This window comes from Gymnoscopelus microlampas, assembly GCF_963454915.1.
Source record: "Gymnoscopelus microlampas genome assembly, chromosome: 13".
Classification (NCBI taxonomy): Eukaryota; Metazoa; Chordata; class Actinopteri; order Myctophiformes; family Myctophidae; genus Gymnoscopelus; species Gymnoscopelus microlampas.
The window spans coordinates 14,018,594-14,031,656 of record NC_139950.1 but is presented as its reverse complement, the minus strand read 5'-3'; the positions used below and the strand labels follow the sequence as shown (position 1 = coordinate 14,031,656).

The following is a 13,063-nucleotide window of genomic DNA, read 5'->3' as shown; positions in this document are numbered from 1 at the left end:
TCAGTGTACGGGGTCGAGGGGCCCTAGGAAGCTGCTTGCCTCCAGCATTGGCAGCAGGCCCTTCTCAGTCAGATGCGTTTTGAGGGAGTTGAAGATGAAGACCTGCTGTTCTGGGCCGAGGGTCAGGAGCTGCTGGAACACTTTAGCAGGGTTGGGACCCCTGATGAAACTGGCGATGTACACATTTACAAAAGTGGCCATGAGGTACTGGCAGTCAAATCGATCCACGATCCCACCGTGACCGGGAATCGTGTTAGCAAAATCCTTGATCTTGAAGGCCCTTTTGAAACCACTGGCAAAGAAACCGCCAAAGGGTCCCAAAATGGAGGCGAAGGCGGAGAGGGCGATGCTGTGGATCTGAAATGGGTACAGACGTACCGTGCTCCATCCGGTCACAGACTCCACTACGCCAGGTAGAGCATAGTCCCGTAGCTGGAAGAGCTCTGAGGGCTCACAGTCCACCTGGAAACTATTGGAGTCATTGTTGAACTCCACCGGACACACAAAGTAGCGGAAGCCTGACATTCCGTAAGATAACAAGATTCCAAACACAATAGTGGAGAAAAAACCACCGATGAAGCCCTCCCACGTCTTTTTAGGTGACAACTTGATGAGCGGGGTGCGTCCAAAGAAGAAGCCAAACATGTAGGCCATGACATCGTTGCAGATCACGCAGGATATGGGCACGATGAACCAGATCATTCCCTCAAACAGGTTGTGGATGATGAGGTGAGACTGGGTCACTATTATGAGCAGAGTCACGTGAGTCCAACCGAACATGTAGAACTGTAGACGGTAATGCTTCTTCTTCAGACTCAGCACGAACATGCAGAAACCAGCGAGGTAGAGGGTGAAGGAGATGAAGCGGTGGTATTGGCTGAGGATGCGCAGTGGCTCCTCCCTCTGCACCCAGGTGAAGAAGTAATCGGTCACCGTCTCGCCGTAGAAGAAGTAGTTCACACACAGCAGGAAGTACCAGCTGAGTGTTCTGAACCAGGGCAGGTGGTAGGAGTGGTACACACTGTATCCAATGGTGATGATCTCGCGGAAGCACGTAATCTGGACAACCAGCACAGCCAGCATGAATGCAACAGGGCCCAGGTAGGTTGTTAGAAAGAAGATGAACGTCAGACCCCAGGCCACAATCCATCGCACCCACCAGTCCCTCCATCGCGGGGTGAGTCCAGACAGGGCCTTATTTAAAACATTGGGGGTGTTGTCAGCGGGTTTGTTCTGCTCCTGTTGTTGGTCGACTGACGTCTCATGGTGCCTTCGCTCTGTCATCTTGACATTTACGCGGAGCATTTATAGTTTAAGCAATAGTCACGGATTCAGATTCACGGATATGACACATTCTCAAAGGTATTGCATACATATATACCTTGCCTATATGCCTTAGGCGTGACGTAACACTGAAGTGGCAGAAACCGTTGCCCGAATATGGACTTGTGAGCATGCAAACTCTGTCCTGCTGTGAGCAAACACGTTTTAAACTCTTCAATGTGATGCTGGTATTAACAAACTCTTGCTTGCAATTCTTCACCACCTATATGTGCCTGTGCGTGTAAAAAATCTACTTTTTGATTTTAGGAACTTTCGGCTATAATGACAGAAGTGGTAAAGCTACATGTGACTTCTACTGACATCATAGACTGGCCTCTGGCAACAGGCACTGCACACAAGCCTGATGATGTCACAGTACTGATGTCATAGTACACATGATAGTACTGCACTAGTGTATTTCTCTAAATGTGTGGAATCTACAGTTCTGTTAATCCACAGATCATCTCTCTGTCTGTGTCATATATGTAGATACCTGATGTTATCAACATTATCTTTGTACGTGCGCGTGCGTCACTAACTCAACCGGTGAACTCAAATGCAGAACCCCAACCTGAACAACTCGAACCCCAAACTCAAGACAAGAATTAAAAGTAGACTAGACTAGACTTTACTTAGACAGACATAAAGCACACATTGAAAGAACATACAAAAAATAAACATATACTCAATAGGCTACAACAGAAGACTTGATAGTCTCAGAGTTGTTAAGCCAACCAGGATGAGATGGACCTCACAGGTGAGTCCCTTTGTCAGCCTTCTGATTGGTCCCTGACCGACTAATCAACAGGCTTCCGGCTTGGTTCTGCCTCCTTGCTGTTTATGCAGAGATTGCAAAAAGATAAAAAAAATATCCAGTTTTTGGAAAAAAGACAATACCGCACCCAAGATGCTTCACTTTACTGAGGCCAAGTTTAAAATAAGAATTAAATATTAAATATCAATATGTGGCAAGTGACAAACACATGTTTTTTCAATGGTAGCGAGGACTTTTGTCCAACCAAGCAACAGCAACCAATGGGTGTGAAGAGGGACAGGACCATGGGACAAAGGGTCGATGGGAGGAATTAGGTGAATTGGGAGGGACAGAGGTGGCAGACTATGACAGTGTATGTCCCAATACTCAAACCTCCATCCTTGCGTCCTCCACTCCACAGTTGTCTTCGCCACCTTAGACGAAAGAAATCAATCGGGTTCGCTTTAAGGAATGGGAACGCTCCTTGGAGGTAGTGAGAAGACGGAAAACTTAGCAGAGATGAGAAGAAGGTACAAGCTGTCACTCCTTGGACTGAAACCTGTGGTTGGACAGGTCAGGCTGTTCAGTGGTGAAACCATTCTGTTCACTGTTTCTCAACACGAAAAACATGTTGAGAAACAGTGACCCCTGCGGGTTCTTGAGGGGGCTTCCGGGGGAAAATGATTGATAGTTAGGAACCAAATGAACCTTTACGGGTGTGTAACTCTGAGAGCGTACGAATGGGGGTTCCATTCTTACACTCTTAGCGTTCAAATAAGTGTTGATTGGGGTCCCAGAATAAGTGTAGACTGAGGTCTCAGAAATAAAAATCATACCAAATGGGGGTCCTTGAGATAAAAAAAGGTTGAGAATCACTGCTGTATGGACATCCAGATGAAACAGCATCACACAGCCTTCTGTTCCCAGGTTCACAATGGCGTTGACATTCATTCAATGTTTAGGTGATCTAAATGTTTTCCACTGCACACAAGTGATTATTAGCCTCTATGCAGTTTTACCAGAGCCCTGTTAGTCAGCGTTACCTGTTTCCAACTCTCACGACGGGGACGTAGGGTTGGATTTTTGAGAGATAATATTTTTGGGGGTATTTTTTGTTTTGTAAAAAAAATAAAGAAATACAATTCATGTATTTATGTTTCGCAACTCCCCACTGTTGGGGGGAGGATAGAGTACGGTTAGTACCATGTGCATCCTCCGATTCACATAGAGTTATCAACTTTGTTTTACTAAATGCTGCTTTACTGTTACTGCAGCCTCATGTACAAATTAATCAACTTGCTTCTGGAGGGCGGTTTCTTTTTTTACAGCCCAATTTCATTTATTTGGACTACAACACATTAGCCAGACTGTACAAGATAAGTCAAATAAATTGAGTAAAACCAAATAAAAGCAAATCTGACAAACAAATAAACAAACAAGAATGCTATTCCATTATGTATAGGCTATAACAAAAATGATTCAAGCTTTGCTACCTTCCAGACTTAGGTTAGAGTCGGGTTAGGTGTGGGTGCAGGGTTGACTGTGGTTTGTAGGGTAGGGGTGCTATGGCCCAGATCTCCTCATGAAACAAGTATTCGTACTCGGAATCCGTGTCATCATCGGTGCCCACGGCCATTAGCATGAGAAGCATCTCATCCAACGTTACCATCTTCTTCTGCCTCCATCTGCTGGATCCCGGCTGCTTCCACCTGGGTTGTTCTTCTTCCAGGCGACCGTCGGGGAAGGCGTGCTTGTAGAAACAGTTTGAGGTGAATGGGCAGGATCCCCGGCCCTCTGCAAAATATCGACATGGTTTACTCCCCATGCTGTCCTTGTACTTCTGGATGAGCTTCCCCTTGTCATCCTTGTCTTTGACCCAGTACTCACTGGGGATGACAAAGTTGGACGTGATTCGACACTCGGGGCAAGACTTGGTGATATTCCTCTTGAACTGCTTGGCGCTCCTCCACCGGCGGATGCACCGGAGACAGTAGCAGTGGCTGCAGTTGGAGAGGATTCCGAAGCGGCGCTCTCTGGCTCTGGCCTTCTCGAACACCACCTCCATGCACACGCCACACATCATGTCCCTGCTGCGCTGGATGGCGAAGGAAATCTCCATGTCCTTTTCGTGGGCCTCGATGCAAGCCTTGGTGTGCTCCGAACGCCGGGCGTCGTCTGTGGGATGGAGCGCTCGCAGGCCACACATGTCACAGACGTCACCGTGGAGGTAAGCACAGCCAAGCCCTAAGCAGCACTCGCCCAGCACAGCGTGTGGACACAGCTGGTTCTTCGGGTCTTTCTCAGGAATCTTCGCAGGCTCAGCCCGTCCGCTGTAGGGCTGCCCTGGCACAAATTCAGCAGCGTATGGACACAGCTGGGTCCTCAGTTCTTTGTCGATAACAGCCCTGTCCGTCTCAAAATCCTCAACGAGAGGGACGGGACTCTCTGCGTTCACGGGGTCAGCGCGTCTGGTGTAGGGCTGCCCTGGCACAAACTCTGCAGCATTGACCCAGTCCACATCCCCTAAGCCATGGGGTGGTGCACTGGGCATGAGGTCTGAGGTGCAAGTGGAAGGGAGCACTATATTTTAAAAATGTAGAAATAAACTACCATTAAACTGTACTATAATATATAATGGGTGTGCACACCCAACTGGTCGTTGTTATATATGCACAGGGTGTGACGTAACACAGACTTAGCACAAACTGTGGCTCAAAAATGTGACTTCTTGCTGTGTGTGGGCAGCAGGTATGATGGGTGGGAGTTTCTGAACTTCTATTCAGCACAATGAGGCTTTTTGATTGTACAAATAGTAAAAGGCTGATATATGAAGGATGAGTCCATTTTCTATTGCGTTAGTATTATAATGACTTAAAAGCACTGGTTCTCAAACTTTTTAATATCAAGCATACCAAACCTGTTTGGTATGCATTAGGCCACAGACTCTCATTTGATAAAATGTTCTATGATGCGTCCCTCATTCTACACTGTAAAATCCTAACCCTGAGAGTGTACAAATGGAACCTAGCGGACCCTTACGCATCTGTAACTCAGAGTTAAATATAGCACTATACAGTATAGTGTTAGACCTTATTCACAATTCAGCATTTGTTCTTTTCAAAGGACATTTGGAGGTGGTAAACGAGACGGAGAAAACAATATGGAAGCAAGCACTTGAAATCTTTCTTTTGTCAGAGCAACAGTGAAATAGTAATCAATAGCCACAAAAACATTATTTCTTTAAAATAATGCTGAGGACAAATCTGTCCACACACCATTCTATTCCGATGTTTTTGTTTTTACAGTTGGAAAGTGCAAGAATAACAACTATGATACATTAAAATGTTAAACGTTAACCGATATTCATTTCCATATTATTGATTTCCCCACCAAAGCAACAGGGAGCCAATGGAGAGGCTGTAGAGCAGCAGGTTGCCTACCTCTGTCCTAACACAACCCTAAGCTGAGAGGGAACACAGGGCAGACCCCAAGCACACTACCAGCCATAATGGGGCATATATCATTGCTGTCGGGCAGAAACCTCTTATCTCCATATATTAACTTTAATTTGAACTTTTTCGTAAATGAACGCCCTACTTGATCATACTACAGAGTCACACAAAAGCATCAAAAGTAGTAGATCCGAAAGCTCTGCTACTTTTGCTATTTATTGCCAAAATGAAGGTTTCCACCCTGTGTGTAATACTTAACAATGACATTAAAATGACTCATCACACCTTTTACATCCTTGATGTTTATTTTGTTTAATCTACTGCTGCTTAGTCACAATGACTCAAACATTTCAAAATGTAACAACACAAATGGACTTTGTGCTTGCCAGTGGTTGACACTGACAGTAACGAAGTACATTTACTTGAGTACTGTTACTTTTTTTTTTGTATTTTCGGATACTTTCACTACATCTCAAAGGAAAATATTGTACTTTTCACTCCACCCCATTTCTAGGAAAGGAAAAAAAGTACATTATGAATTATCGAGTTAACCACTTGTGCCCAATAACAAATACTGTATAGTGAATCAGCAGATATACTCCAGTCAAATTTGTAACTCAAGTACAAATTTGACTGAGCAACTTTCACTTGCTGTGGAGTAATATTTGACCAGGACTCGGGGTATCTATACTCTGACTCAAGTACTGTGGTTGAGTAGTTTGTCCACCACTGGTGCTTGCTTTGCTTTGATCCAGATCACAATGAAAACCACAATATAGAGTTGATATTTTCACTACTTTTGAAAGTGAAAGTGGTTTTAAGTATTAACAAAAGCATGTGACTAAATAGCTACATTGGAACACAGTCTCTTTTCTTCCATTTCCTGAAAAAATATCATACAGTACATAAAAGTATAAAATAAATTAGAAATGTCCTCATATAAAATAGAACTCGACAGCAAGGAGACCAAAAAAAACGTTGACTGTGTGCTTCGGAAACAACAAAATGCAAAGCTCTTTGGACCGTCGGTCCTTCACATTCCTTCTGCTGTTTGTTTTTTCTCGATAAAGAGGAATCATTCCTCTTTATCGAGAAAAAACAAACAGCAGTTGGATAGCCCATGACTTGAGTTACCCAACTACTTCATTTTGTTTTAAACTGTTCATTTGGTTTTCTATACATTTGTCAAATATGGACAGTGTTAGGTCCAACACTTTGGACATAAATCCGTGAGAGGCCAGGTCCACAGCTTGCGCCTTGTTTTTAATGGCTTCCATGCCGCTCCTCAGGTGGGACCTGTAATGAATATAATACAGTAATGACTGTGAGAAGCATTGTACACCACATACCAAATTATGTCAATAGACATGGAGCATGGAATTCAGTGATGTGTGCACATTGCACACTGTGTGTGTTGTCATGCATTGCAAGGGTTCCAAAACCTTTCAGACCGCGACCCACCAAAATAATCATATTTGAACCCCCTACCCTGACAAGCACTTGGAATTGTAGGCATTACATTTAGTTTGACTCGGTTCCAAAGATAAATATTGTGAAAATAGCCGAGCTAAAAGTGTGAGGCGTTGTGAGCTTGTAGTTTGGATATTTTCACAATGTTTGTCTTAAGTAATATTTGACAATTTGGTATAAAAAAGGTTTTAAAAGTGATTAAATTGTAAGTTTAGAAATGTGCAGATAGCCTGTATACACTTATACTGTATGTTGGTTTGTTTACTGTTGAGTGAGAAAAGAATGTTGCACATTAAGCTAATCATCTGGGGACCCCCCAAAATAATTTGGGGACCCCCTGGGAGTCCCAACCGTTTGGGAACCACTGATGTATTGTATTGTGATGTATGCTCTGCACACTTTCATCCTTTTAAATGTCTCTTTGGACTTCCATAGTGAATTATATTTTGGCATATCGTTGCTGTCGGGCATAAACCTTGTATCTCCATATTTCGTATCGCCACATTTTCTTTCTAAATTAAAGCCCTACTTCGTCATACAACAGGGTAACACAAAAGTAGTGAAAAGAGCAGATCTACAAGCTCACAACGTGTCACGATGCAACACGTTGTGAGCTTGTAGATTGGCTATTTTCACTATATATATATATATTTTTTTTAAATAGTAATACAAAAAGAAACGGTTTTGGACATACATGGTCCTCATCCGACAGCGACGTTATAGCTAGCAGAGGGCTGCTTTATGCATTCTTTAAAACTTCAGGAACTGGATTGAAATGCCATGCACTATTTAAGCATGTCTATTCCATGCTCTATTCAGTTAGTCTGAAAAATCGTGAAAATGTTTGGAAGATTTTTTATTATTTTAGAATGCTTTTAACACAAATCTTCTCTTCTGGGGGTCCCTGGCACAAAACATTTTCAGATGAGGGTCCATGGCCAAATGCATATCAATTTCCTTGACACAAAAACGTTTGAGAAGCACTGTTTTTAGCAAAGTGTACATAATGTATACTGAGTGTAAAACATACTTGAACACCAACAGCCTCCCCAGAGTCAGATCCTCATCCTCGTCCTCGGGAATGACATTGAGGTCTTCAAAAGGAAGATGGCTTTGCACCAGGCCAGCCAGGCTTTGGCTTAAAGCAACTACCTCTTCTGAAACAAACAAATAAAATAAAATCAGGTAAGTGTCAGTGATTTATGAAGATTATGGTAAAAAGAAAAAAAAAGGATAAGAAGAAGAAGAAAGTCCACACACTGTTCTCAAGCTCCAAAAAAACATACTTTTTATTTATGCAACGTTTCGACCTTCTAGGTCTTCATCAGGCAAATATGATATATAGATACATATTTGCCTGATGAAGACCTAGAAGGTCGAAAAAGTATGCTTTTTTGGAGCTTGAGAACAGTGTGCGGACTTTCTTCTTCTTATCCTTGATTCTTCCCTTGATGTCCAGCACCTGGCCTAAATGCAGGCGTGGGATGTGCACACAATTTTCTCTGAAAAAGAAAAAAAAGCCTTCACAAAGCTTGCCTTCACAAAGCTGAGAAAACAGGGATGTCTCGGCTGTGATCAAGTTGGGCTTTATCCCAGCTACCTCCAGCTGGGCTTGGAGGTCCTTCCTCATGTTGTTGTCGGCCCTGAGGTACGCCACGAGGGATGTGAAAGACATACGTTCCGGAGGACCAATCCGCCGCCCCAACTCCTCCACTGTGATGTTGCATCTGTGTGTGGTGGACGAATATGATCGCATTACATTGCATGAACAACAGTACAATGCATGAAAGACGAGGCTTTGTGTCAAATGAGAACATTAGTCTAATATAAGACACAATGTCTTTCACAATGTCTGCCTCTTTCTTATTTTACAATTGTACATTTTTGTCAATTTGGCCAATGTTTGACCAGTTTTTATAGTATAGTTAATTGATTACTTTTGATGCAGTAATGGTCTTTCTTCATTTCATTTTTTTCCTTTAAGGTATTAAAAAGGTCCTAAAAGTCGTTAAATTGTCACTTTACTGTCATCTGGGGACCCCCCCAAAATCATGTGGGGAACCCCCTGGAGGAAATCACAAAAGTGTTGCATTTTCAGAGAATGTTCAGTTTTATGATCAGCCAATCGATTGTGAATGAATGATTGTTATATTATCATTACAATCTAGGCGTTTGCCAATTATTTGGGGGCCCATCTACTTGAAATATCCTCACAGGCCACATTTTGAGAAACACTGGTCTAATTAATACATTCTCTGTGCCTTGTCTATGTCCATCCTTTGGGGACAGAGAGAGCCTTCTCCAGGGCAGTTCCCATGCTCTGGAACTCCCTCAACCAAGACATTAGGGACTGTCAGAGTCTCTTTCAGTCTCAATTTTTCAATTCCACCTCAAGATCCTTCTCTTCTCCACTACCTTCTGTCCCCCACATCTGTCCTTGTGTGTTTCTGTTACAATTGTCCCCTTAGTGCAGGGGTCTTCAACAGGGGGTCCGGGACCCTAGGGGGTCCTCAGAGATACTGTAGGGGTTCCAACAAATCTATTTTTGTGATAGGGATCCTTGTTTTTTTTCACATCCCTATTCTGGGGGGAACATTAGCCAAAAATAGCAGATCTATAAGCTCACAACGGATCGGCTATTTTCGGCAAAGAGGTTTGGTGTACAGGGGGAAAAAAGAGCAGACCAAGTACCGAGCCAAAGGTCAAGTTTACAAAGTATTGAGGGTTTAAGTGGTTAAATGTCTGAAAACACACATTTAACATGAATCCAATATGTAGTGGGGGTCCCTGCTTCATCTCTTTCTCAGGTATTGGGTCCTTGACCTAAAAAAAAACGTTGAATACCCCTGCCTTACTTACTGTAAAGTCACAGAGTTTTAAGTGCTATAGAAATCCAAATTACTAAGAGCCCTATTTCCTGCGTAGATAACAATGATGGGGGGGGTATAAAGGACAGTATGTATCATGCAGATAAAATATTCTGATTGAAAATAAGTAGCAAGGATAAGTAGGAAATAAGAAGGTAATTGTGAAATAGTGCTAGAGGTCCAAAATGTAGTCATTATGCGGGAACGGAACTTTATACTTTGGCTATTCACTTTTTTTTTTTTTAAAGCAAACATTTGTAACTCAAATCTTTGCTTCTGGGGGTCCCTCCCTGGAACTAAATATTTTGAGATGGGGGTCGGCGGACAAATACACATATAACTTTGGGGGTCCTTGACATGAAAAAGCACCACTGATATAGCAACATACGTTTTTCAGAAACCCGTTAGGATTTAGAAGACATTAGATAGATGCGTTCCCGGATTGAATGGGTTAATATCAAAATACAGCTAGGCAAATCATACCTTCTCTTTTTACCACCGGATAAACAAGGGAGAATCATAGCGATTTCTTTAAAAATGGTAGGGGTGGGGAGGGCGAGCGCTGTTGTGTGTGAGGTAGTGGTGGTGGCAGTGGTGTTGTCGGTATTGGTGGTGGCAGCAGCAGCAGCAGCAGTAGTGGTAGAGGGAGAATGCTGTGTGGAGATTTCTCCATAGGAATCCCCCAGCTGATGAGCGGTGGCGTCGGAAATCACATCACCGACAATCCGATCCGAACAGCCCTCCTGGGGATTGTTGATAACGACATCATGATGATGTCCAGAGTGCTTGTCCTTTAGGCGCACAATGCAGCTGTTGAACGTGTTTTTGTCGACAAACGTAAACGACACATAGGCTCCGCAGCTGTTGGCCCGGGTGGTTGCGGGATCTCCGGTCGACTTCCCTTTACACTTGGTGGCTCTCTCGCAGCGCCACTGGATCTTGTCCACTCCCCTTTTGTTCATCGCTGAGAATTTCCCGACACCTTTGTCTTCTAATTGAGTCAGGTGCCTGTCCATGAACTCGTCTCGAGTCTCATTCTGGGGCATGATGTGTACCGTCCTTTTAACATCAAGGTTTCTTTCTCTGCGGAGAGAGCGTTCGATCCCCTGCAGCCAGTGAGACTCCATTTCACTGAAATACAAAAGAAAATAAGCTGTCAAATAATTATATAACGACCACCACACAAAGGCATTTTAGGTGATTCATTACTACGGTACAATATTATAGAATGTGGTGTCGCCGACACAGGCAGGCCAACAGACAGGTAGCAGGCAGGCAGGCCAACAGACAGGTGTGTGGTAGAGATGAAAACTGTAAGTGAGTTAAAGAGATATATTGTTATACAGCTCATTAACTGAGAGGTCACTGATTCGCTAATCACAATGATAAGCCACGTTAGCTGGATAACTGATAACAATACAAAGTATTACTGAAGTATTCAAAGACTGATCAATGTCTTTATGACAGAAATGCAGTATATCATGGGTCTTCAACAGGGGGTCTGGGATCCTTAGAGGGTCCATAAGAGTTGCTACAGGGCACTGCCAACTTGCCAAATCTTTGTATGATAAGAACTTTTTTTTACATGAACCACTTGGAACTCTACCCTATTCTGAGGGGAACATTCACCAAAAATAGCCGATCTGCAAGCTCACAATTTATGTGATGTGCCAACAGGGGTCCCTTCATCCCTTCATCTCTCTTGGGGTCTCTGTAGGGGTCCTTAATTGGCCTGTAAGATCCCTCTTTAGCTAAGCTATACAGTAAGTGATGAATGCAATAGCCTTTCTTACAGTAAGACAATTGACATTATGATTGCCTCCATCACTAACTTGTCTTACAAAAAATATGGTGTATTTATCTTAGTAGCTGCAAGTGATAAAACACTTTTAATTCAGCAGATTGGTCAAAGATTCCCCCCTCTTGTTACCCTAAACTGTTAGGGGCAAAATTATACACAAAATTATAACTGAGCCTTTTCTGCAAATATTTATCTAGCAATCTAACATAAGATAGTAGCCTTGGATTAAGACCATCATAGATGATTTTGTATCGAGTCTTTCGTATCTACTATAGTCTTGTCCTGCACCCCCCAGTGCATCCTGCACTTTCACCAGTAAAGCACGACAGCACGTACTTCTCCGTACATGTACAAACAATAGGTGCTGGTCCGGTTTCCCCAAATGTTAACTGAGGCTTCGGCGTCTTTATGCAATGTATTAGTCCATATTTTTAAATAAATATGTGTTTTATTCCCGTCTATGGCCGAACGCCATTCCCCCCTCGTATATTTCCTGTTTACATTGAGTGTAATTCCGGCTTTCACCGGACCACATACGCCTCGTCACTACCGTCCAGAATACAGGGAACTTCCGACAAAATCCGACACAGACGGGATTAAAACACATATCTATTGAAAAATACGGACTAATACATTACACAAAGACTCCGAAGCGCGAGTTAACATTTGGGGCAACCGGGTAAGCACCTTATATATTTTCTTTGTACATGTACGGAGAAATACGGGCTTTACTGGTGAAAGTGCAGAATGCACTGCGGGTGCAGGCGAAGACTATCGTAGATATAAAAATGTAAAAATCAATCAAATACATGATAGTCTTGATCCAAGGCTACTAAGATAGTTAGCTTAACCTTCCAGACATAAAGAGAATCCATAACATCACTAGTAGTAGCATTTCTTACAAAAGAACATAGTCAAAATGTTTGTTTACACGAAATGTGCCTTCAAATGCTAAAGGACTATATTAATATAATGTTTTGCATTTCTCCAAACATGTACTTACCGATTAATAAAGCTTGTAACGTAAAATAACTTTCCAATGGAGCAGCAGAGCAGACCAGTGTGTTGGAACCAGTGTTGCCAGATTTTGCGAGAGAGAAATAAGCAACCAGGTCTATGCAAACGACTCTAAAAGAAGCGACTATTATGCCACATGAGAACCTACAGTGTAATATGCATCGGCTATTTGAAAATAGCAGATCTACAATGGGGGGCTTAAAATATAGCAATACTTTAAGCAATTTTACAGAAAAAGAAGCCCAAAGTCGCTTACAATAAACAGACATGGCAACACTGGTTGGAACTTGTAGCTTGTAACCGCTCGAGGTTAGAGGAAGTGTTGTTGAGTTTGGAATGGAACGCAGCCGGGCGACGTGCTTTGAACCAATAGGACCCA

General features: G+C 42.9%; 3 protein-coding genes across 3 annotated transcripts; all 3 read right to left on the bottom strand.

Moving 5' to 3' along the window:
* LOC311058556 (phosphatidate cytidylyltransferase 2-like) lies at positions 1-1,284 on the bottom strand (the record flags this gene model as incomplete). The annotated part of the gene is made up of 1 exon (XM_084076019.1): positions 1-1,284. The coding sequence occupies one exon, from the start codon at positions 1,282-1,284 to the stop codon at positions 1-3; it is 1,284 nt and encodes a 427-aa protein (XP_083932145.1).
* A 2,300-nt stretch (positions 1,285-3,584) lies between these two features.
* Positions 3,585-4,628, bottom strand: LOC311058555 (putative E3 ubiquitin-protein ligase makorin-1; the record flags this gene model as incomplete). The annotated part of the gene is made up of 1 exon (XM_084076018.1): positions 3,585-4,628. One exon carries the CDS (start codon positions 4,626-4,628, stop codon positions 3,585-3,587), a length of 1,044 nt encoding a protein of 347 aa, XP_083932144.1.
* A 3,801-nt stretch (positions 4,629-8,429) lies between these two features.
* Positions 8,430-12,768, bottom strand: LOC311058554 (uncharacterized protein; the record flags this gene model as incomplete). The annotated part of the gene is made up of 4 exons (XM_084076017.1): positions 12,671-12,768; positions 10,350-10,997; positions 8,536-8,726; positions 8,430-8,461 (listed from the first exon to the last, which is right to left on the bottom strand). The coding sequence occupies exons 2-4, from the start codon at positions 10,991-10,993 to the stop codon at positions 8,430-8,432; spliced, it is 867 nt and encodes a 288-aa protein (XP_083932143.1). The 5' UTR covers positions 10,994-10,997; positions 12,671-12,768.
* Positions 12,769-13,063: the final 295 nt, after the last annotated feature.